Source organism: Scyliorhinus torazame, chromosome 6, assembly GCF_047496885.1.
Source record: "Scyliorhinus torazame isolate Kashiwa2021f chromosome 6, sScyTor2.1, whole genome shotgun sequence".
Classification (NCBI taxonomy): Eukaryota; Metazoa; Chordata; class Chondrichthyes; order Carcharhiniformes; family Scyliorhinidae; genus Scyliorhinus; species Scyliorhinus torazame.
The window spans coordinates 14,151,196-14,173,487 of record NC_092712.1 but is presented as its reverse complement, the minus strand read 5'-3'; the positions used below and the strand labels follow the sequence as shown (position 1 = coordinate 14,173,487).

General features: G+C 50.7%; 1 protein-coding gene across 1 annotated transcript in view; it reads left to right on the top strand.

Moving 5' to 3' along the window:
• Positions 1 to 22,292, top strand: part of wdr97 (WD repeat domain 97) — a 229,449-nt gene that overhangs the window by 3,016 nt on the left and 204,141 nt on the right. Inside the window, exons 2-4 of the mRNA XM_072507945.1 lie at positions 31 to 131; positions 1,252 to 1,385; positions 17,834 to 18,444. Of these exons, the coding sequence (XP_072364046.1) occupies positions 101 to 131; positions 1,252 to 1,385; positions 17,834 to 18,444 (776 nt within the window). The 5' untranslated portion in view covers positions 31 to 100. The remainder of the gene's footprint in view (positions 1 to 30; positions 132 to 1,251; positions 1,386 to 17,833; positions 18,445 to 22,292) is intronic.

Sequence of the window (22,292 nt, the reverse complement as noted above, 5' to 3'; positions counted from 1 at the left end):
CCAATTGCTGAACTTCCCTTCATTCTTTAGGGAGAAGGATGTTGCAGAAAGACAGGACATTGAAGGTTTTCCCGCATTAACAAACAGATCTCTAGGCACCATGGACGCCGCAGCGATGGGGCTCCCCGAGGGTGAGTCTGTTTATTGGTCAGTTCTGTGTCCGGGAGCCTGGGCCTCATGGACCATTTAGTAAGTAGCGCAGCGGGTAAGGTCACAGAGACAGAAACGAGATCAGCACTTTATCTACACACATAATCTCGGGGCATTATGCAGGGAGTGCCGCACTGTCGGAGGGTCAGTACTGAGGGAGTGCTGCACTGTCAGAGGGTCAGTAATGAGGGAGTGCCGCACTGTCGGAGGGTCAGTACTGAGGGAGTGCTGCACTACCGTAAATGGCATCCCCCCTAAATTAGCCCGCTGTGCCAGCTCATTCACCGGGAATACCTCGCTTTTCCCGACATTCAGCTTGTATCCCGAGAACCCTCCAAACCTCCCCAACAGGCCCATAATCCTTCCCACACTCTCCAACCGATTGGAAACATACAGCAAGAGGTCATCGGCATAGAGCGACATCCGATGCTCCCTCTGTCCCCTCATTATCCCCTGCCACTCTGCCGACCCCCTGAGAGCCATCGCCAATGGCTCTATGGCCAGCGCAAACAGCAGCGGCGACAGCGGGCACCCCTGCCTCGTATCCCTATGTAAGTCAAAGCTTTGTGAGCTCATATTGTTCGTCCTCACCCTCGCTCTTGATGCTACATACAGCAACCGCACCCATGCCACAAATCTCGGTCCAAACCCAAACCTTCTCAAAACTTCGAACAAGTACCGTCACTCCACCCGATCAAATGCTTTCTCCGCGTCCATGGACACCACCACCTCCGGTACCAGAGCCCCTGACGGATTCATCACCACATTCAACAGCCGTCTTATATTACTCGCGAGCTGCCTGCCCTTCACGAAGCCCGTTTGATCTTCTGCAACCACCCCCGGGACACAATCCTCCATCCTCCCCGCCAACAACTCAGCCAATACTTTTACATCTGTGTGGAATATTTTCCAATACACCTACATTATGAGTGACAAATTTCAGTCACTCGCTGTGAAGCACTTTGGGAATTCTTGAAGGGGTGAAAAGCACAATAGTGGTGTAACTGATTGAGAAGCTGAATTCCCCTCCAACTGGACTTTCCAAAGGAAGCAGCAACTTTTAGCTCTGACTTTGTAAACTTTCATGTGATCTTTTTCAAGCTCCAGAAAATATCAGCTCCTTGGTGAAATCCCAAATGATGTTGAAAAGGTCGACAAGTCTGGAGAGCACGCGGGAAAAAGCTCATCGAATGTGGAGCATTCTGAAAACAGTGGTTCACATCTCATCAGAGAAGGTACAGTCATGTGTCTGTGTGCATGTGTGTGTGCATGCATGTGCATGTGTGTGCATGTTTGTGTGTGCATGTGTGTGCATGCATGTGAGCATGCATGTGTGTATGCATGTGTGCGTGTGCATGCATGTGTGCATGCGTGTGCATGTGTGCGTGTGGGTGCATGCGTGTGTGTGGGTGCATGTGTGTGTGCACGTGGATACATGTGTGCGTGTGTGTTTGTGCATGTGTGTGTGTGCATGTGTGTGTGTGTGTGCTGTGAAACTCTGTATGACAATGGCTCTATGACTAGAGTCAAGAAGGAGAAGCTGTTTACAATGCCAGGAGGGCCAGTGACCAGAGGTCACAAATTGAAGAGAATGGGCAAAGAAATTAGAGGTGGAGATGAGGAACATTTCATTACACAGCACGTTGCTGTGATCTGGAAGGCGGGCGCTGTCTGGAGGGGTGGTGGAAGCAGATTCAGTAATAACTTTGAAAAGGCAAATTGCAGGATGATGGGGAGGAGAACTCACTGAACAACACTCTGAATGAGACAGCACAGCCTGGGAGTGCTGACTGGGTTCTGCATAGGCTGAAAAATTCTGTGTTTCAAAATTAATTCACCAGTTCCAGCCTCCTTTATTCCCACTCTCTGCTTTCTGCCAGTCAGCCAATCCTCTATCCATGCCAGGATCTTACCCTTAACACCATGGGCTCTTAATGGACTTGTAATGGAACCTACGAGGGAACAAGCGGTCCTAGATCTGGTCCTGTGTAATGAGACAGGATTGATTCAGGATCTCATAGTTAGGGATCCTCTCGGAAGGAGCGATCACAATATGGTGGAATTTAAAATACAGATGGAGGGTGAGAAGGTAAAATCAAGCACTAGTGTTTTGTGCTTAAACAAAGGAGATTACAATGGGATGAAAGAAGAACTAGCTAAGGTAGACTGGGAGCAAAGACTTTATGGTGAAACAATTGAGGAACAGTGGAGAACCTTCCAAGTGATTTTTCACAGTGCTCAGCAAAGGTTTATACCAACAAAAAGGAAGGACGGTAAAAAGAGGGAAAATCGACCGTGGATATCTAAGGAAATAAGGGAGAGTATCAAATTGAAGGAAAAAATATACAAAGTAGCAAAGATCAGTGGGAGACTAGAGGACTGGGAATCTTTAGGGGGCAACAGAAAGCTACTAAAAAAGCTATGAAGAAGAGTAAGATAGATGATGAGAGTAAACTTGCTCAGAATATAAAAACAGATAGTAAAAGTTTCTACAAATACATAAAACAAAAAAGAGTGGCTAAGGTAAATATTGGTCCTTTAGAGGATGAGAAGGGAGATTTAGTAATGGGAGATGAGGAAATGGCTGAGGAACTGAACAGGTTTTTTGGGTCGGTCTTCACAGTGGAAGACACAAATAACATGCCAGTGACTGATGGAAATGAGGCTATGACAGGTGAGGACCTTGAGAGGATTGTTATCACCAAGGAGTCAGTGATGGGCAAGCTAATGGGGCTAAAGCTAGACAAGTCTCCTGGACCTGATGGAATGCATCCCAGAGTGCTAAAAGAGATGGCTAGGGAAATTGCAAATGCACTAGTGACAATTTACCAAAATTCACTAGATTCTGGGGTGGTCCCGGCGGATTGGAAATTAGCAAATGTGACACCACTGTTTAAAAAAGGAGGTAGGCAGAAAGCGGGTAATTATAGGCCAGTGAGCTTAACGTCGGTAGTAGGGAAGATGCTGGAATCTATCATCAAGTAAGAAATAGCGAGGCATCTGGATGGAAATTGTCCCATTGGACAGATGCAGCATGGGTTCATAAAGGGCAGGTCGTGCCTAACTAATTTAGTGGAATTTTTTGAGGACATTAACAGTGCGGTAGATAACGGGGAGCCAATGGATGTGGTATATCTGGATTTCTAGAAAGCCTTTGACAAGGTGCCACACAAAAGGTTGTTGCATAAGATAAAGATGCATGGTATTAAGGGGGAAGTAGTAGCATGGATAGAGGAATGGTTAATTAATAGAAAGCAAAGAGTGGGGATTAATGGGTGTTTCTCTGGTTGGCAATCAGTAGCTAGTGGTGTCCCTCAGGGATCAGTGTTGGGCCCACAACTGTTCACAATTTACATTGATGATTTGGAGTTGGGGACCAAGGGCAATGTGTCCAAGTTTGCAGACGACACTAAGATAAGTGGTAAAGCAAAAAGTGCAGAGGATACTGGAAGTCTGCAGAGGGATTTGGATAGGCTAAGTGAATGGGCTAGGGTCTGGCAGATGGAATACAATGTTGACAAATGTGAGGTTATCCATTTTGGTAGGAATAACAGCAAAAGGGATTATTATTTAAATGATAAAATATTAAAACATGCTGCTGTGCAGAGAGACCTGGGTGTGCTAGTGCATGAGTCGCAAAAAGTTGGTTTTCAGGTGCAACAGGTGATTAAGAAGGCAAATGGAATTTTGTCCTTCATTGCTAGAGGGATGGAGTTTAAGACTAGGGAGGTTCTGCTGCAATTGTATAAGGTGTTAGTGAGGCCACACCTGGAGTATTGTGTTCAGTTTTGGTCTCCTTACTTGAGAAAGGACGTACTGGCACTGGAGGGTGTGCAGAGGAGATTCACTAGGTTAATCCTAGAGCTGAAGGGGTTGGATTACGAGGAGAGGTTGAGTAGACTGGGACTGTACTCGTTGGAATTTAGAAGGATGAGGGGGGATCTTATAGAAACATATAAGATTATGAAGGGAATAGATAGGATAGATGCGGGCAGGTTGTTTCCACTGGCGGGTGCAAGCAGAACTAGGGGGCATAGCCTCAAAATAAGGGGAAGTAGATTTAGGACTGAGTTTAGGAGGAACTTCTTTACCCAAAGGGTTGTGAATCTATGGAATTCCTTGCCCAGTGAAGCAGTAGAGGCTCCTTCATTAAATGTTTTTAAGATAAAGATAGATAGTTTTTTGAAGAATAAAGCGATTAAGGGTTATGGTGTTCGGGCCGGAAAGTGGAGCTGAGTCCACAAAAGATCAGCCATGATCTCATTGAATGGTGGAGCAGGCTCGAGGGGCCAGATAGCCTACTCCTGCTCCTAGTTCTTATGTTCTTATGTTCTTAACTTATTTAACAGTCTCCTATGCGGCACCTTGTCAAAGGCCTTCTGGAAATCTAAATAAATCACGTCCACAGGTTCTCCTTTGTCTAACTTCCTTTTTACCTCCTCAAAGAACTCTCAACAGATTTGTCAGACATGTCCTCCCCTTGACGAAGCCGTGCTGACTCAGTAATATTTTACCATGCACTTCCAAGTACTCCGCGATCTTTAATAATGGACTCTAAAATCTTACCAATGATCGAAGTCAGGCTAACCGGCCTATAATTTCCTGAGCAGAAACTTATAGCCAAGTTCCCCACACATGAGTGCGGCCTCAACCGGGACCTGGGATTCATGTCGCATTACATTCATCCCCCATCATCTGGCCTGGGCTTGCAAAATCCTACCAACTGTCCTGGTTTGAGACAATTCACACCTCTTTAACCTGAGGTAACCCCTCGCTCTGGACCTGTAAAGCCTTAATTACCCGCAAAGGCTCGCATACTTTGAATTTGTCTATATATATGTTTCTGGAACCTACCTCTTCATTCACCTGAGGAAGAAGCAGTGCTCCGAAAGCTAGTGATTCGAAACAAACCTGTTGGACTTGAACCTGGTGTTGTAATACTTCTTACCATCCTGAAAGATCATCACCAATGCCTCCACAATTTCCTCAGCTATCTCTTTTAGAACCCTGGGGTAAAGTCCATCAAGGTCCAGGTGATTTATCCACCTTCAGACCTTTCAGTTTCCCCAGAACCTTCTCCTTAGTAATGGTCGCTGCACTCACCTCTGCCTCCTGGTTCTCCTGGAGCTCTGGCATCCCACTGATATCTTCCACCGTGAAGACTGATGCAAAGTAACTATTCAGTTCCTCTGCCATTTCTTTGTTTTCTATTATTACTTCTCCAGCCACATTTTCCAGTGGTCCAATGTCTATTTTTGCCTCTCTCTTACCTTTTATATATTGAAAAAAACCTCTTCCTATCTTCCTTTATATTACAAGCTAGCTTGCACTCATACTTCATCTTCTCCCCCCTTATTGCTTTTTTAGTTGACCTCTGCTCGCTTTTAAAGGCTTCCCAGTCCTCTGGTTTCCCATAATACTCGCCACTTTGTATGCTTTTTCTTTAGCCTTTGTGCTGTCCTTGAGTTCCCTCGTCAGCCATGGATGCCTTGTCCTCCCCTTAGCATGTTTCCTCCTCCTTGGGATGAATTTCAGTTGTGCCTCCCGAATAACCTCCAAAAACTCCTGCCATTGCTGTTCCACTGTCTTCTCTGCTAGGCTCCTTCTCCAATCAACTCTGGCCAGCTTCTCCCTCATGTCTTTGTAGTTACCCTTATTTAATTGTAATACCGTTACATCTGATTGCAACTTCTCCCTCTCAAACTGCAGGGTAAATTTGATCATATTGTGGTCACTGCTCCCTAAGGGTTCCTTCACCTTAAGTTCCCTAATCAAGTCTGCCTCATTACACATCACCAAATCCAGAATTGCCTGTTCCCCAGTAGGCTCTGTCACAAGCTGCTCCCAAAAAAATCTCATTGATCGGTTTAGGCCAGCAGCGCGGGTTCAATTCCCATACCGGCTTACCTGAACAGGCGCCGGAATGTGGCGACTAGGGGCTTTTCACAGTAACTTCATACTTGTGACAATAAAAGATTATTATTGTTAGACATTCCACAAATTCCTTTAATTGGGATCCACGACCAACCTGATTTTCCCAGTCCACCTGCATATTGAAGTCTCATGATTATTGTAATATTGCCTTTTTTACATGCCTTTTCTATCTCCTGATTTATTTTCTGTCCCACCTCCTGACTACTGCTAGGGGGCCTGTGCATAACTCCCATCAGGGTCTTTTTACCTTTGCGATTCCTCAACTCTACCCACAAAGATTCTATGCCTTCTGATCCTATATCGCTCCTTGCTATCGATTTAACTTCATTCCTTACTAACAATGCAACCCCGCCCCCTTTGCCCATCTGCCTGTCCATTCGATAGGACTGTTATGGGCCAGGGTTCAGAGAACCCCAAAGTGTATCATGGAGTTCACCTGACCCACAACCTTTACTAGATTGTGGTATGGGGAGCACACGGCCCACTCTACAGGTGTGGTACAGCAGAAATGGACAAGTATTTTTTAAAGCAAAACAATGTTTATTCTATGAACCTTTTTACAGTGAACATCTTTTTTTTAAAAAAATTTTTTATTAAAGGTTTTCATAAAATATCAATAACAAAATGAGAAAGAAAAAAGAACCCAACAGGGTTAAGTACAAAACACAGTCTAAAAAAGCAACCCCCCAAACCCCTCCCCCCTGCAGAACATAAATAATAAATTAACATTAACACCCCGACTTAACACAACAGGTGTATACACCCCCTCAGACCCTCCAGTGTAAATAACATAAACAAAAATAAATTAAACCCCCCCCCACCCCCCGAGCTGCTGCTGCCATTGACCAATGTCTATCGTTCTGCCAGAAAGTCTAAGAACGGTTGCCACCGCCTAAAGAACCCTTGTACCGACCCTCTCAAGGCGAATTTCACCCTCTCCAATTTAATAAACCCGGCCATATCGTTGATCCAGGATTCCACGCTTGGGGGCCTCGCATCTTTCCACTGAAGAAGAATCCTTTGCCGGGTTACCAAGGACGCAAAGGCCAGAATACCGGCCTCTTTCGCCTCCTGCATTCCCGGCTCCTCTGCCACCCCAAATATTGCGAGCCCCCAGCCAGGTTTGACCCTGGATCCTACCACCCTCGACACCGTCCTCGCTACTCCCTCCCAAAATTCCTGCAGTGCTGGGCATGCCCAGAACATATGGGTGTGATTTGCTGGGCTCCATGAGCACCCAACACACCTGTCCTCACCCCCAAAGAACCGGCTCATCCTTGTCCCGGTCATGTGTGCCCTGTGCAGCACCTTAAACTGTATGAGGCTGAGCCTTGCGCACAAAGAGGAAGAATTCACCCTCCCGAGGGCATTTGCCCACGTCCCCTCTTCGATTTCCTCTCCCAACTCCTCCTCCCACTTACCTTTCAACTCCACCACCGAGGCCTCCTCCTCCTCCTGCATCACCTGGTAAGTTTCCGAGATTTTCCCCACTCCCACCCAACCCCCCCGAGAGCACCCTGTCCTGTACTGTGTGTGGCAGTAGCCGTGGGAATTCCACCACCTGCCGTCTGGCAAACGCCCTTACCTGTAAGTACCTGAAGGTGTTCCCCGGGGGGAGCCCGTACTTCTCCTCCAGCTCACCCAGGTTCGCGAACTTCCCATCCACAAACAGGTCCCCCAACTTTCGTATCCCTGCCCTGTGCCACCCCGAAAACCCTCCACCTGTTCTTCCTGGGGCGAACCGGTGGTTCCCCTGTAATGGGGTCCACGCCGAGGCCCTAACTTCCCCCCTGTGCCACCTCCACTGCCCCCAAATTTTGAGGGCCGCCACCACCACCGGGCTCGTGGTATACCTCCTTGGAGGGAGCGGCAGCGGCGCCGTTGCCAGCGCCCCCAGACTCGTACCCACACAGGACGCCGTCTCCAGCCTCTTCCATGCAGCCCCCTCCCCCTCCATCACCCACTTGCGCACCATTGTCGCATTGGCGGCCCAGTAGTACCCACAGAGGTTGGGCAGCGCCAGCCCCCCCTACCTCTACTCCGCTCCAGGAACACCCTTCTCACCCTCGGAGTCCCTTGCGCCCACACAAACCCCATTATACTCCTGTTAACCCGCCTGAAAAAAGCCTTCGGGATAAACACGGGGAGGCACTGGAACAGGAACAAAAACCTTGGGAGCACTGTCATTTTGATTGACTGCACCCTACCCGCCAAGGACAGCGGCAACGCGTCCCACCTCTTTAATTCCTCCTCCATTTGCTCCACCAGCCTTGTAAAGTTAAGCCTATGCAGGGCCCTCCAGCTCCTGGCCACCTGGACCCCCAAATATCTGAAGCTCCTCTCCGTCCTTTATAATGGGAGCTCACCAATCCCCCTCTCCTGTTCCCCTAGCTGAACTACGAACAGCTCCCTCTTCGCCATCTTGAGCTTGTACCCTGAAAAGTCCCCAAATTCCCTAAGGATGCTCATTACCTCTGGCATTCCTCCAACCGGGTCCGCCACATACAGCAGCAGGTCGTCCGCATAAAGCGACACCCTATGCTCCTCCCCACCCCGCACCAACCCCCTCCAGTTCCTCGACTCTCTCAGTGCCATAGCCAGGGGTTCAATCGCCAGTGCGAAGAGCAGGGGGGACAGGGGACACCCCTGTCTCATCCCGCGGTGCAACCGAAAGTACTCGGACCTCCTCCTATTTGTGGCTACACTCACCATTGGGACCTCATACAACAGCTTAACCCACCTGACAAACCCCTCCCCAAACCCGAACCTCTTCAGCACCTCCCACAGGTACCCCCACTCTACACTATCGAAGGCTTTCTCAGCGTCCATCACGACCACTATCTCCGCCTCCCCCTCCCTCGCCGGTATCATGATAACGTTCAAAAGCCTCCGCACATTCGCGTTCAACTGTCTCCCCTTCACAAACCCCGTCTGTTCAAGGATGATCTGCGGCACACAATCCTCAATCCTCGTGGCTAAGACCTTCGCCAGCACCTTGGCATCTACATTTAGCAAGGAAATCGGTCTGTAAGACCCACATTGCAGGGGATCCTTGTCCCGCTTCAGGATCAAGGAGATCAGTGCCCGGGACATCGTCGGGGGTAAAGCCCCCCCTCCCTTGCCTCATTAAAGGTCCTAACTAACCCAATAGGTCCATATATTTTTTATAGAATTCGACCGGGAAACCATCTGGCCCCGGTGCCTTCCCCGCCTGCATGCTTCCTATCCCTTTGATCAGCTCCTCAGGCCAATCGGGGCCCCCAGTCCCGCCACCAGTCCCTCTTCCACCTTTGGAAACCTTAATTGGTCCAGGAAACGGCCCATCCATCCCTCCTCCCGTGGGGGCTCGGATCGGTACAATTCCTCGTAGAAGTCCCTGAAGACCCCATTGATGCCAACCCCACTCCGCACCACGCTCCCTCCCCTGTCCTTAACTCCCCCGATCTGCCTAGCTGCATCCCGCTTCCGAAGCTGATGCGCCAGCATCCGGCTTGCCTTTTCCCCATACTCGTAGACCGCCCCCTGGGCCTTCCTCCACTGCACCTCCGCCTTCCTGGTGGTCACCAGGTCGGATTCGGCCTGGAGGCTGCGCCTCTTCCTCAACAATCCTTCCTCAGGCTCTTCCGCATACCTCCTGTCCACCCTCACCATCTCCCCCACCAGCCTCTCCCTCTCCCGCACCAGCCTCTCCCTCTCCCCCCCGCTCCCTCCGCTCCTTGTGGGCCCTAATGGAGATCAGCTCTCCCCTCACCACCGCCTTCAGTGCCTCCCATACCATCCCCACTCGGACCTCCACGTTGTCGTTGGTCTCCAAGTACCTCTCTGTACTTCCTCGGACCCGCTCGCTCCCCTCCTCATCCGCCAACAGCCCCACCTCCAAGCGCCACAGCGGGCGCTGGTCCCTCTCCTCCCCCATCTCCAAGTCCACCCAATGCGGGGCGTGGTCTGAAATGGCTATTGCCGAATACTCGGTATCCTCTACTCTCGCTATCAGCTCCCTACTCAAAATGAAAAAGTCGATTCGAGAATAAGCCTTATGGACATGTGAGAAGAATGAAAATTCCCTAGCCCCCGGCCTTGCAAATCTCCAAGGATCCAGCCCTCCCATTTGGTCCATAAATCCCCTCAACACTCTAGCCGCCACCGGCTTCCTACCCGTCCTAGACCTGGAGCGATGCAGTGCCGGATCCAAAACCGTGTTAAAGTCTCCCCCCTTTATCAGGCCCCCCACTTCCAAGTCTGGGATCCGACCCAACATACGCCGCATAAAACCCGCATCGTCCCAGTTCGGAGCGTACACATTGACCAGTACCACCCTCTCTCCCTGCAACTTACCACTTACCATTATGTACCTACCGCCATTATCTGCCACAATGCTTGACGCCTCGAATGACACCTTCTTTCCCACCAAGATCGCCACCCCTCGATTTTTGGCTTCTAGCCCCGAGTGAAACACCTGACCTACCCACCCTTTCCTCAGTCTTACCTGGTCTGCCACCTTCGGGTGTGTCTCCTGGAGCATAACCACATCCGCCTTAAGCCCCTTCAGGTGCGCGAACACGCGGGCCCGCTTAACCGGCCCATTCAGTCCCCTTACATTCCAGGTTATCAGCCGGATCAGGGGGCTACCCGCCCCCCTCCCCCACCGACTAGCCATGACCCCTCCTCGGCCAGCCATGCGCCCGCACCCCACACCCGGCCCGTTCCCCACAGCGGCATACCCCTGTCTCGACCCCCCCACTCACTCCAGCTCCTCCTTGACCTTAGCAGCAGCAACTCGATTCTCCCCCCCCCCCCCCCCCCCCCCCCCCCTTCCTGGCTAGGACCCATCCTAGCTGGTTTACTCCCCCCATTGCACTTCCGCAAGTCAGCTGACTCCTGCTGACCCCGGCCACTCCCGCCTCCCCTTCGACTCCTCCCATTGTGTGGCACACCCTCCTCTCCCGCTCCCCATCGACAGGCTCTCCCCCTCCCCCCTCCGTTCTAAGCACGGGAAACAATCCTCACTTCCCCGCCCCGGCCCCGCTCCCCCCAGTCTTCGGCGCGGGAAAAAAGCCCGCGCTCTCCACCTACCAGGCCCCGCCACCAACCAAAACAGTGCCCAACCTGCCCCATCCACCCTCCCCAACCCAAAAGAGAAAAACACAGAGAAAAAGAAACCCAAAACAATGCAAAGGCCCCCCCCCCTCCCCCCTCCCCCCGCGAACCAAAAATAGGCATAACATATCCACCGCAGTCCCCAATCGCCCATCCCGACCCTCAGTCTGTGTTCAGCTTCTCGGCCTGAACAAAGGCCCACGCCTCCTCCGGAGACTCAAAATAATGGTGCCGGTCCTTGTAGGTAACCCACAGTCACGCCGGCTGCAACATGCCAAACTTCACCCCCTTCCTGTGCAGCACCGCCTTCACTCGATTGTACCCGGCCCTCCTCTTCGCCACCTCCGCACTCCAGTCCTGATATATCCCAACCTCCGCGTTCTCCCACCTGCTGCTCCTCTCCTTCTTGGCCCACCTGAGCACACACTCCCGATCGACGAACCGATGAAACCGCACCAGCACCACCCGCGGAGGCTCGTTAGCCTTGGGCCTCCTCGCCAACACTCTATGGGCCCCTTCCAGCTCCAGGGGCCCCTGGAAGGACCCCGCTCCCATCAGCGAGTTCAACATGGTGACCACATAGGCCCCCACGTCCGGCCCCTCCAGCACCTCCGGGAAGCCCAGAATCCGCACATTCTTCCACCTCGACCGATTCTCCATCTCCTCGAACCGCTCCTGCCATTTCTTGTGGAGCGCCTCGTGCGCCTCCACCTTTACCACCAGGCCTAAGATCTCGTCCTCATTGTCAGAGATCTTTTGTTGAGCCTCTCGGATCGCCACCCCCTGGGCCGTCTGTGTCTCCAGCAGCTTATCAATAGAAGCCTTCATCGGCTCTGGCAGGTCCGTTTTTATCTCTCTGAGGCAGCGCTGGATACCCTCCTCAAAGGGCCGAATGGTCTCCTTCTGCACTGTAAATTCAATGATAATCTATGATTAATCTAGGACAAAGGTTCGGCACAACATCGTGGGCCGAAGGGCCTGTTCTGTGCTGTATTTTCTATGTTCTATGTTCTATGTTCTATGTCCTCCGCCCACTGCCTCCACGCTGCCTGGTCTCCGCCCGCGCCATTTTGTCCTTCTTCCCTCCCTTCTTCTGTTCCACCACCACCATTTTAGTCGCCCCGCTCCTGGTAAAAGCCATATACTGACGAGGAGCTTTTATTAACTCCTTCCCACACCGGGAAATGTCGAAAAAGTGCCTTTGGGGGCCCTGAAAAGAGCCCAAAAGTCTGTTTTTGCGGGAGCCGCCGAATGTGCGACTTAGCTCCGCATAGCCGCAACCAGAAGTCTCGAGAGGGAATCCTTTTGGCAGTGTTCGCTTCACCAATCTGCCCCCAAAGGTCTGTGAAAACTTCTGAAAAAGGTCTGAGAGTAAGTTCCAAACGGGAGCTGCCGAATGCGCGACCTCCTCCTCCATGGCCGCCACCGGAAGCCTCGTCCCCACTTCTTCAGTGGCCCTGGTAGATCTCTTCACAGTTGTTCCCTCTGCTGCTGGAATTCACCTTTATTAGAGGCCCTCAAGTCTGGTTGCAGCTTTAAGATTTCCCTTTCCCCGCCTGCATGCTGGAAGAGGCTCCTCTTTCCCCTGCAGTTTCAGACAAAACTTTTACTGTTTCTGCCGGGCCTGGTAACCAAAAGACATAACATTCCTGGGGGACACTGTCAGAGGAATGTTACAGTCTTCTTCCCACACCGGGAAATGTCAAACAAATGCCTTGGGGGCCCTGTGAAAGAGCCCAAAAGTCCATTCCAAGCGGGAGCTGCCGAATATGCGACCTAGCTCTGCATAGCCGCACCCGGAAGTGTCACAGTGAACATCTTAGCAACCATTAATTCAAATACAACCCCCGAAGATTACAACACTAAGTAATCCTTTAAGCTTTCCTTTTAACATCCATAAGACTTTAAAAAAACAAAGCCTTTAACAGAAGTACCTCAGGTTTAATTTCCCTACTGAGAACAGTTACCACGTTGAAATCGGCAAATGGACACTCATAAGCTTGCAGAGATTCACACACATCCTGCTGTGATTTCAGCTTCTCCAAAACTAAAATGAAACCAAACCCACCCTGCAGCAAAAAGCCTAAAGCGAAAGTAAAAAGCTGACAGACAGCCCAGCTCCACCCACCCTCTGACATCACTGCAGTAATAAACACCCATTTCTTAAAGATACACCCACTACAGATACGTATATACACACCCATTCCAGACAAACCTCTGTGACCTCGAGACAAACCTCTGTGACCTCCAGACAAACCTCTGTGACCTCCAGACAAACCTCTGTGACCTCCAGACAAACCTCTGTGACCTCGAGACAAACCTCTGTGACCTCCAGACAAACCTCTGTGACCTCCAGACAAACCTCTGTGACCTCCAGCCAAACCCCTGTGACTTCCAGACAAACCTCTGTGAGCTCCAGACTTTTTAAATAAAAAGCATTAAGGCATTTGAAATGAAATGAAATGAAACTCGCTTATTGTCACAAGTAGGCTTCAAATGAAGTTACTGTGAAAAGCCCCTAGTCGCCACATTCCGGCGCCTGTTCGGGGAGGCTGTTGCGGGAATTGAACCGTGCTGCTGGCCTGCCTTTGTCTGCTTTCAAAGCCAGCGATTTAGCCCTGTGCTAAACAACCCCCTGTCCCGCATCACCTGCACCCCCAAATACCTGAAGGGGGTTGCCGCTCTGTGAAATGGCAGTGCTCCCACCCCCGCCCACAAAATATTCACACTTTTCCTGGTTCAATGTATCTCCTGAAAAAGACCCAGATCTTTGGAGAAGTCCCATCATGTTCCCCACCGACACACTCGGCTCTGATATAACAATAAATCGTCCGCGTGCAGAGACATCTTATTTTCCATCTTCCTCCTGAAGTATTCCCTTCCACAATCCTGAGCTTCTTAAACAATGGTCAAAGGCTCTATCGCTAATGCAAATAGCAGAGGAGACATCGGACACCTGGTGCAGAGGTGGTCCCCTGGTGGAGAGCAAAGTGCCCCGAACGTTTGTTGTTGTGCAGCCACTCGTCCTCGGCTCCCTGTATAATAACCGTACCCACTTGGTCAATCTTGGCCCGATCCGAAACCTCTCTCGCACCGCGATCAGCTACCCCCATTCCACTTGATCAAATGCCTTTTCCGCGTCCAGCCTCCACCTCCGCCTCCTTTCCCTCATCCAGCGCCATGATTACATTTAATAACCTCCTAATGTTTGAAAATAGCTGCCTTTCACGAATCCCATCTGGTCCTCCCGCATCACCTTCGGGAGGCACCCTCCCCCAACCCCCCAACGTAGCCGCGAGAACCTTCACCAATATCTTTGCATCAGCATTCAGTAGCGATATTGGCCTTTACAACCCACAATCTGTCGGGTCCTTATCTTTCTTTAACTGCAAGGAGGTAGAGGCCTGCCCCAATGTTTGTGGTAGCACCCCCTTCCCTATCGCCTCCTCAAACATCCACCATCAGCGGCGCCAATTTATCCTTGAACTTCTTATAATATTCCACTGGGATTCCATCTGACCCCGCCACCTTCCCCGATTACATCCTCCCAATTGCCCCCCTTACCTCCCGTTTCCCCACCGGCCTCTCCAGCGTGGCCCTGTCTACCTCCTCCAGCCTCAGATTCTCCAATCCATCCAGGAACTCCTGCACCCTATGATCCTTCCCAGGTGGCTCCGACCGCGACACATTTTCAATGAACTCCTCAAACACCTTATAATAATAATAATCGCTTATTGTAACAAGTCGGCTTCAATGACGTTACTGTGAAAAGCCCCTAGTCACCACATTCCGCCGCCTGTTCGGGGAGGCTGGTACGGGAATTGAATCCACGCTGCTGGCCTTGTTCTGCATTACAAGCCAGCTGTTTAGCCCACTGTGCTAAACCCCCCGGGGCCACCACCAATTTCCCAGCCCTATCCCGCAGCTGGAAAATTTCCCTCGCTGCTGCCTCCCTCCGAACTTGGCCTGCCTTCTCTTCATATTCGTAAACCGCTCCCCTCACCCACCTCAATTGGCGCACCGCCTTCCCTGTGGGCAACTGAGCAAAGCTAACCTTCTGTCCAAAAGGGCTGGATCTGCATCCCCGTGTACCTCCTGCCCACCTCCAACATCTTCTCCATAACCTTTGACGCTCTTCCCTCCTCTTTATCCACCTTGGCCTTAAACAATATCCCCCCCCCCCCCCCCCCCCCCCCATCCCCCCGCCGCCGACTGGGCGAGCGACTGCGGCTGAGACCTATCCAACCGCAGCTCTTGTACCAGATTCCAATCCATTTCCACCACCTGCTCCTGTCAATCCAAGTCCGGAATGGCCCCAAACACCTTCCTCACAAACCCTGCATCGTCCCAGTTAGGGCCATACACACTCGCTAACGCCACCAACCTCCCCTCCAACGTTCCTGTTACTATCACATACCTACCCCCCTGGTCCGCCACCATCTTCTACATCTGGAACCTCACTCTCTTACCCGCTAACCCCTGCACCCTACCGCCGAACCCCGAATGAAATACTTGGCTCACCCAGCCTCACCGGGTCTTTCACCTCAAGATGAGTCTCTTGTAGCATGACCACATCGGACTGTCCACTGGGCTTGGCCCGCCCCATCCCTCTATTACCATCGAGCCCCTCCCCCCCCCTCCCAGAGTCTCCCATCCACCTCCTCTCAAAAACCCCTCACCCAGCATCGGTCCTCTCCCCCCACATTTCACACCTCCTAGGTCCATCGAAACCTGTTCGACCGGACTCCAATGGCCGCAGCCTCTCCCCCACCACACTCCCGTTCACTAGCCAGCTTCAGCCAGCCAGTGTGGAGGCCCCTGCCCCGGCCACACTCCCCTCCAATCCCCTCCCCCCTGCCCGGTCCCAGGGAAACAAAGAAATCGCCTTCAAACGAACCCAGTGTAAACACACAAACTGCAGAAAAACATCATTGCACAAAATCCCAAATCCCATCTCACCCAAATAGGCAACTCCACCCCATTTAACACATATAACAACATGAAATAACAAATAGAACTGTATACAATCTTCCATCCCCCTACCCTCAATCCTTGCCCAATCCGCACTTTCCCACTCTGCCCCAGTCCTTCTGCCTCGCAAGCCCCTCCGCAGCTTCCACCATCTCAAAGTAAAAGTCTCTGGATTTGTAGGTCACCCTCAACTTAGCTGGGTACACTACGCTGAACCGCACCCTGCTGTTATACAGTGCCGTCTTCACTCAGCCCAAGGCTGCCCGCCTCCTCGCCAACTCCACGGTTATGTCCTTGTAAATATGTCGACCAAGTCCAACCCACTGCACCTCCCTGTTCTGCTTTGCCCAACTCAGGACCTTCTACTTCACGTGGTACCTATGGAAACAAATAATCACTGCCCTTGGCAGCTCATTCACCTTTGGTTTAGGTCTCCACGCCCTATGAGCCCGATCCAGTTCGTACCGAGAGGGATCTTCCCCCGTCCCCAACAGCTCCACTAACATCTTGGCAAAGTGCTCCGTCGGCCCAGCCCTCCACCCCTTGGGGCAGGCCCACGATCCTCAGATTTTGCCGCCTAAATCTGTTTTCCAGCTCCTCCACCTTTGGTTCGCCGACCCTTGTTGGCCTCCACCACCCTCTGCAGCTCCTCACCAATCGAGGTGAGCTGATCGCTGGGCCGTGACAATGCCTCTTCCACTCCCTTTAGTTTCTCACCCTGCCCCCGCACCTCGGCCAATGTCCTCGACGCCGCCGCCTTCACCGGGGCAATCGCCTCCTCCACCAGCACCTTCAATGCTGCCAGCACCGTCTTCCTCATCACCTCCATGTGCTTGTGTGAACTGTTTCCCCAGTTCCAAAGCCATCACCGTGGTCATCCTTTCTGCCGTGAGCAGTGCGACCCCACCCAGCGACCCCGCCTCCGCCATCGTTCTGTCTGCCGGGTTGACCCTTTCGCTCGCCCCCTTCTTCATGGCGGCTTTCCTTTGGTTTTTGGACCCCCCCCGCCCCCCGCCTTATGTCTTCCTGCCCTTATTTGTCGAAAGATTGTCCCTGGGACCGGGCATTAAATTCTAAAGAATCAAGTCACGAGCAGGAGCCACCCAACATGCGACTTCCTCCTTCGTGCCGTCACTGGAAGTCTGTGGGGCCCAGTTGTGGGCCACCCAGGACCCCTTTATTGTAGAAAAGATATTGAGTGAGATGGCACCAACTGAAGTGGTACCGACCCAGCAGGGACGATGGAACAGGTTTGGCGAAGTCTGAAAGATGACCCGATAGAGGAAGTCTGTCAGATTACGAAAGGCTTTGACTTGGTGCAGATGTTTTCAATTGTGCCTGACAGCAGAATGAGGATCCACAAAATCAGTCCAATCAACAAATCCAGCGGCAAATTCAGCAGATGCTCCTTTCCTCCGAGGTTAGTGAGAATGTGGAACTCGCTCCCACAGTGGGGTGGGAGAGGTGAACCGTATAGAGACATTGAAGGGGATCCTGGTTAAGAACAGGATCGATAAAGGAATAAAAATTGGGGGGGAGATATAAAGGAATTGTGTGCAGAATAAACATCAGTATAGATCAGATGGGCAGAATGGCCCTGTTTCTGAACCATAAATAAAATGTCACCAATTATTGTATAATTCTGTGGTTCTCTACCTTCTATTTGTCTTGAAACCTGCAGATAAGGAGACATGATTGGAAGCCACTGCATCTGGAGCACGGAATCGAACATGTGCAACACATGCTGTTCAGAAAGGCCATTCACTACGTCTTGTACAACATCACCACTCAGGAATATATCTGCATGATATCAGAAACTGCCATCTGTATCTATCACTGTGACGGGCGGAAGAAGCAGGAATTGACTCTGCAGGAGCCTATACAAGGATTGGTGTACGCTCAACAGATCAACCAGTATGTGGCCTGGACCTTCTGTCCTCAGCTGAAGGTGATGAGTCACGACTTTCAAACCATCTCCAACAACTGGTCCAAACAGTCCATCACCTGCTGCCTGTACAACGAGGATTTGAATGAGATAGTCACGGCTGGGGTTGGCAATGTCTGCACCTGGCACTTCTACTTTGGATGTCGGGAGCTGATGTGTGCCACCACCGTCACCAAAGGGTTAACCCAGCAGGATATCTTCACAGAGCTGGCACTGGAGAGAGCCCCAGTCCTGTCATTGGCATCGATTCGTACCCAGCGCTGCTATGCAGTGTGCGGGAAGGGCGTCGCTGTAATCGACCTGCCGAAGGCCACCCTACTTTCATATGAGAAGCACCTGCACAACAGGTAACTTACACCTCCGTTACTCTACACCTCCGTAATTCTACACCTCCGTAACTCCACACCTCCGTAACTCTGCACCTCCGTTACTCTACACCTCCGTAATTCTACACCTCCGTAACCCTACACCTCCGTAGCTCTGCACCTCTGTAACTCTACACCTCCGTAACTCACACCTCCGTAACTCAACACCTCTGTAACTCTACACCTCCGTAACTCACACCTCCGTAACTCTACACCTCCGTAACTCTACACCTCCGTAACTCTGCACCTCTGTAACTCTACACCTCCGTAACTCTACACCTCCGTAACTCACACCTCCGTTACTCTACACCTCTGTAACTCTGCACCTCCGTAACTCTACACCTCCGTAACTCTACACCTCCGTAACTCTACACCTCTGTAATTCTGCACCTCCGTAACTCTACACCTCCATAACTCTGCACCTCCGTAACTCTGCACCTCCGTAACTCTGCACCTCCGTAACTCTGCACCTCCGTAACTCTACACCTCCGTAACTCTACACCTCCGTAACTCACACCTCCGTAACTCTACACCTCCGTAACTCACACCTCCGTAACTCTACACCTCCGTAACTCTACACCTCCGTAACTCTACACCCTGTAACTCTACACCTCCGTAACTCTACACCTCCGTAACTCTTCGCCTCCGTAACACACACCTCCGTAACTCTACACCTCCGTAACTCTGCACCTCCGTAACTCTGCACCTCCGTAACTCTGCACCTCTGTAACTCTACACCTCCGTAACTCACACCTCCGTAACTCACACCTCCGTAACTCACACCTCCGTAACTCTACACCTCTGTAACTCTACACCGCCGTAACTCTACACCTCCGTAACTCTACACCTCCGTAACTCTACACCTCCGTAACTCTACACCTCCGTAACTCTACACCTCCGTAACTCTACACCTCCGTAACTCACACCTCCGTAGCTCTACACCTCCGTAGCTCTACACCTCCGTAGCTCTACACCTCTGTAACTCTACACCTCTGTAACTCACACCTCCGTAACTATACACCTCCGTAACTCTACACCTCCGTAACTCTACACCTCCGAAACTCTACACCTCCGTAACTCTACACCTCCGAAACTCTACACCTCATAGAACATAGAACATTACAGCGCAGTACAGGCCCTTCGGCCCTCGATGTTGCGCCGACCTGTGAAACCAATCTAAAGCCCATCTACACTATTCCCTTATTGTCCATATGTCTATCCAATGACTATGTGAATGTCCTTAGTGTTGGCGAGTCCACTACTGTTGCAGGCAGGGCATTCCATGCCCTTACTACTCTCTGAGTAAAGAACCTACCTCTGACATCTGTCTTATATCTCTCTCCCCTCAATTTAAAGGTATGTCCCCTCGTGCTAGACATCACCATCCGAGGAAAAAGGCTCTCACTGTCCACCCTATCCAATCCTCTGATCATCTTGTATGCCTCAATTAAGTCACCTCTTAACCTTCTTCTCTCTAATGAAAACAGCCTCAAGTCCCTCAGCCTTTCCTCATAAGATCTTCCCTCTATACCAGGCAACATTCTGGTAAATCTCCTCTGCACCCTTTCCAATGCTTCCACATCCTTCCTGTAATGCGGCGACCAGAATTGCACGCAGTACTCCAAATGCGGCCACACCAGAGTGTTGTATAGCTGCAACATGACCTCATGGCTCCTAAACTCAATCCCTCTACCAATAAAAGCTAACACACCGTACGCCTTCTTAACAACCCTCTCAACCTGGGTGGCAACTTTCAGGGATCTATGTACATGGACACCGAGATCTCTCTGCTCATCCACACTGCCAAGAATCTTACCATTAGCCCAGTACTCAGTCTTCCTGTTATTCCTTCCAAAACGAATCACCTCATACTTTTCTGCATTAAACTCCATTTGCACCTCTCAGCCCAGCGCTGCAGCTTATCTATGTCCCTCTGTAACTTGTAACATCCTTCCGCACTGTCCACAACTCCACCGACTTTAGTGTCATCTGCAAATTTACTCGCCCATCCTTCTACGCCCTCCTCCAGGTCATTTATAAAAATGACAAACAGCAATGGCCCCAAAACAGATCCTTGTGGTACACCACTAGTAACTGGACTCCAGTCTGAACATTTCCCATCAACCACCACCCTTTGTCTTCTTCCAGCTAGCCAATTTCTGATCCAAACTGCTAAATTACCCTGAATCCCATGCCTCCGTATTTTCTGCAGTAGCCTACCCTGGGGAACCTTATCAAACGCTTTACTGAAATCCATATACACCACATCAACTGCTTTACCCTCATCCACCTGTTTGGTCACCTTCTCAAAGAACTCTATAAGGTTTGTGAGGCACGACCTACCCTTCACAAAACCGTGTTGACTATCTCTAATCAAATTATTCCTTTCCAGATGAGTATTCATCCTATCTCTTATAAACCTTTCCAGACGTAAGGCTCACTGGTCTATAGTTACCGGGGTTGTCTCTACTCCCCTTCTTGAACAAGGGGACAACATTTGCTATCCTCCAGTCTTCTGGCACTATTCCTGTAGACAAAGATGACTTAAAGATCAAAGCCAAAGGCTCAGCAATCTCCTCCCTAGCTTCCCAGAGAATCCTCGGATAAATCCCATCCGGCCCAGGGGACTTATCTATTTTCACACTTTCCAGAATTGCTAACACCTCCTCCTTATGAACCACAAGCCCTTCTAGCCTAGTAGCCTGAATCTCAGTATTCTCCTCGACAACATTGTCTTTTTCCTGTGTGAATACTGATGAAAAATATTCATTTAGCACCTCTCCTATCTCCTTGGACCCCAAGCACAACTTCCCACTACTGTCCTTGACTGGCCCTACTCTTACCCTAGTCATTCTTTTATTCCTGACATATCTATAGAAAGCGTTTGGGTTATCCTTTATCCTACCTGCCAAAGACTTCTCATGTCCCCTCCTGGCTCTTCTTAGCTCTCTCTTTACGTCCTTCCTAGCTAACTTGTAACTCTCGAGCACCCTAACTGAACCTTCATGTCTCATCTTTACATAAGCCTCCTTCTTCCTCTTGACAAGTGTTTCGACTGCTTTAGTAAACCACGGTTCCCTTGCTCGACCACTTCCTCCCTGCCTGACAGGTACATGCTTATCAAGGACAGGCAATAGCTGTTCCTTGAACAAGCTCCACATTTCCATTGTGCCCATCCCCTGCAGTTTTCCTCTCCATCCGATGCACCCTAAGTCTTGCCTCATCGCATCATAATTGCCTTTCCCCCAGATATAAATTTGCCCTGCGGTATATACCTATCCCTTTCCATCACTAAAGTAAACGTAATCGAATTGTGGTCACTATCACCACAGTGCTCACCTACCTCCAAATCTAACACCTGTTCTGGTTCATTACCCAGTACCAAATCCAATATGGCCTTGCCTCTTGTTGGCCTATCTACATACTGTGTCAGGAAACCCTCCTGCACACATTGGACAAAAACGGACCCATCTAAAGTACTCGAACTATAGCGTTTCCAGTCAATATTTGGAAAGTTAAAGTCCCCCATAACAACTACCCTGTTGTTTTCGCTCCTATCCAGAATCAAAGAACAAAGAACAAAGAAATGTACAGCACAGGAACAGGCCCTTCGGCCCTCCAAGCCCGTGCCGACCATACTGCCCGACTAAACTACAATCTTCTACACTTCCTGGGTCCGTATCCTTCTATTCCCATCCTATTCATATATTTGTCAAGATGCCCCTTAAATGTCCCTATCGTCCCTGCCTCCACTACCTCCTCCGGTAGTGAGTTCCAGGCACCCACTACCCTCTGCGTAAAAAACTTGCCTCGTACATCTACTCTAAACT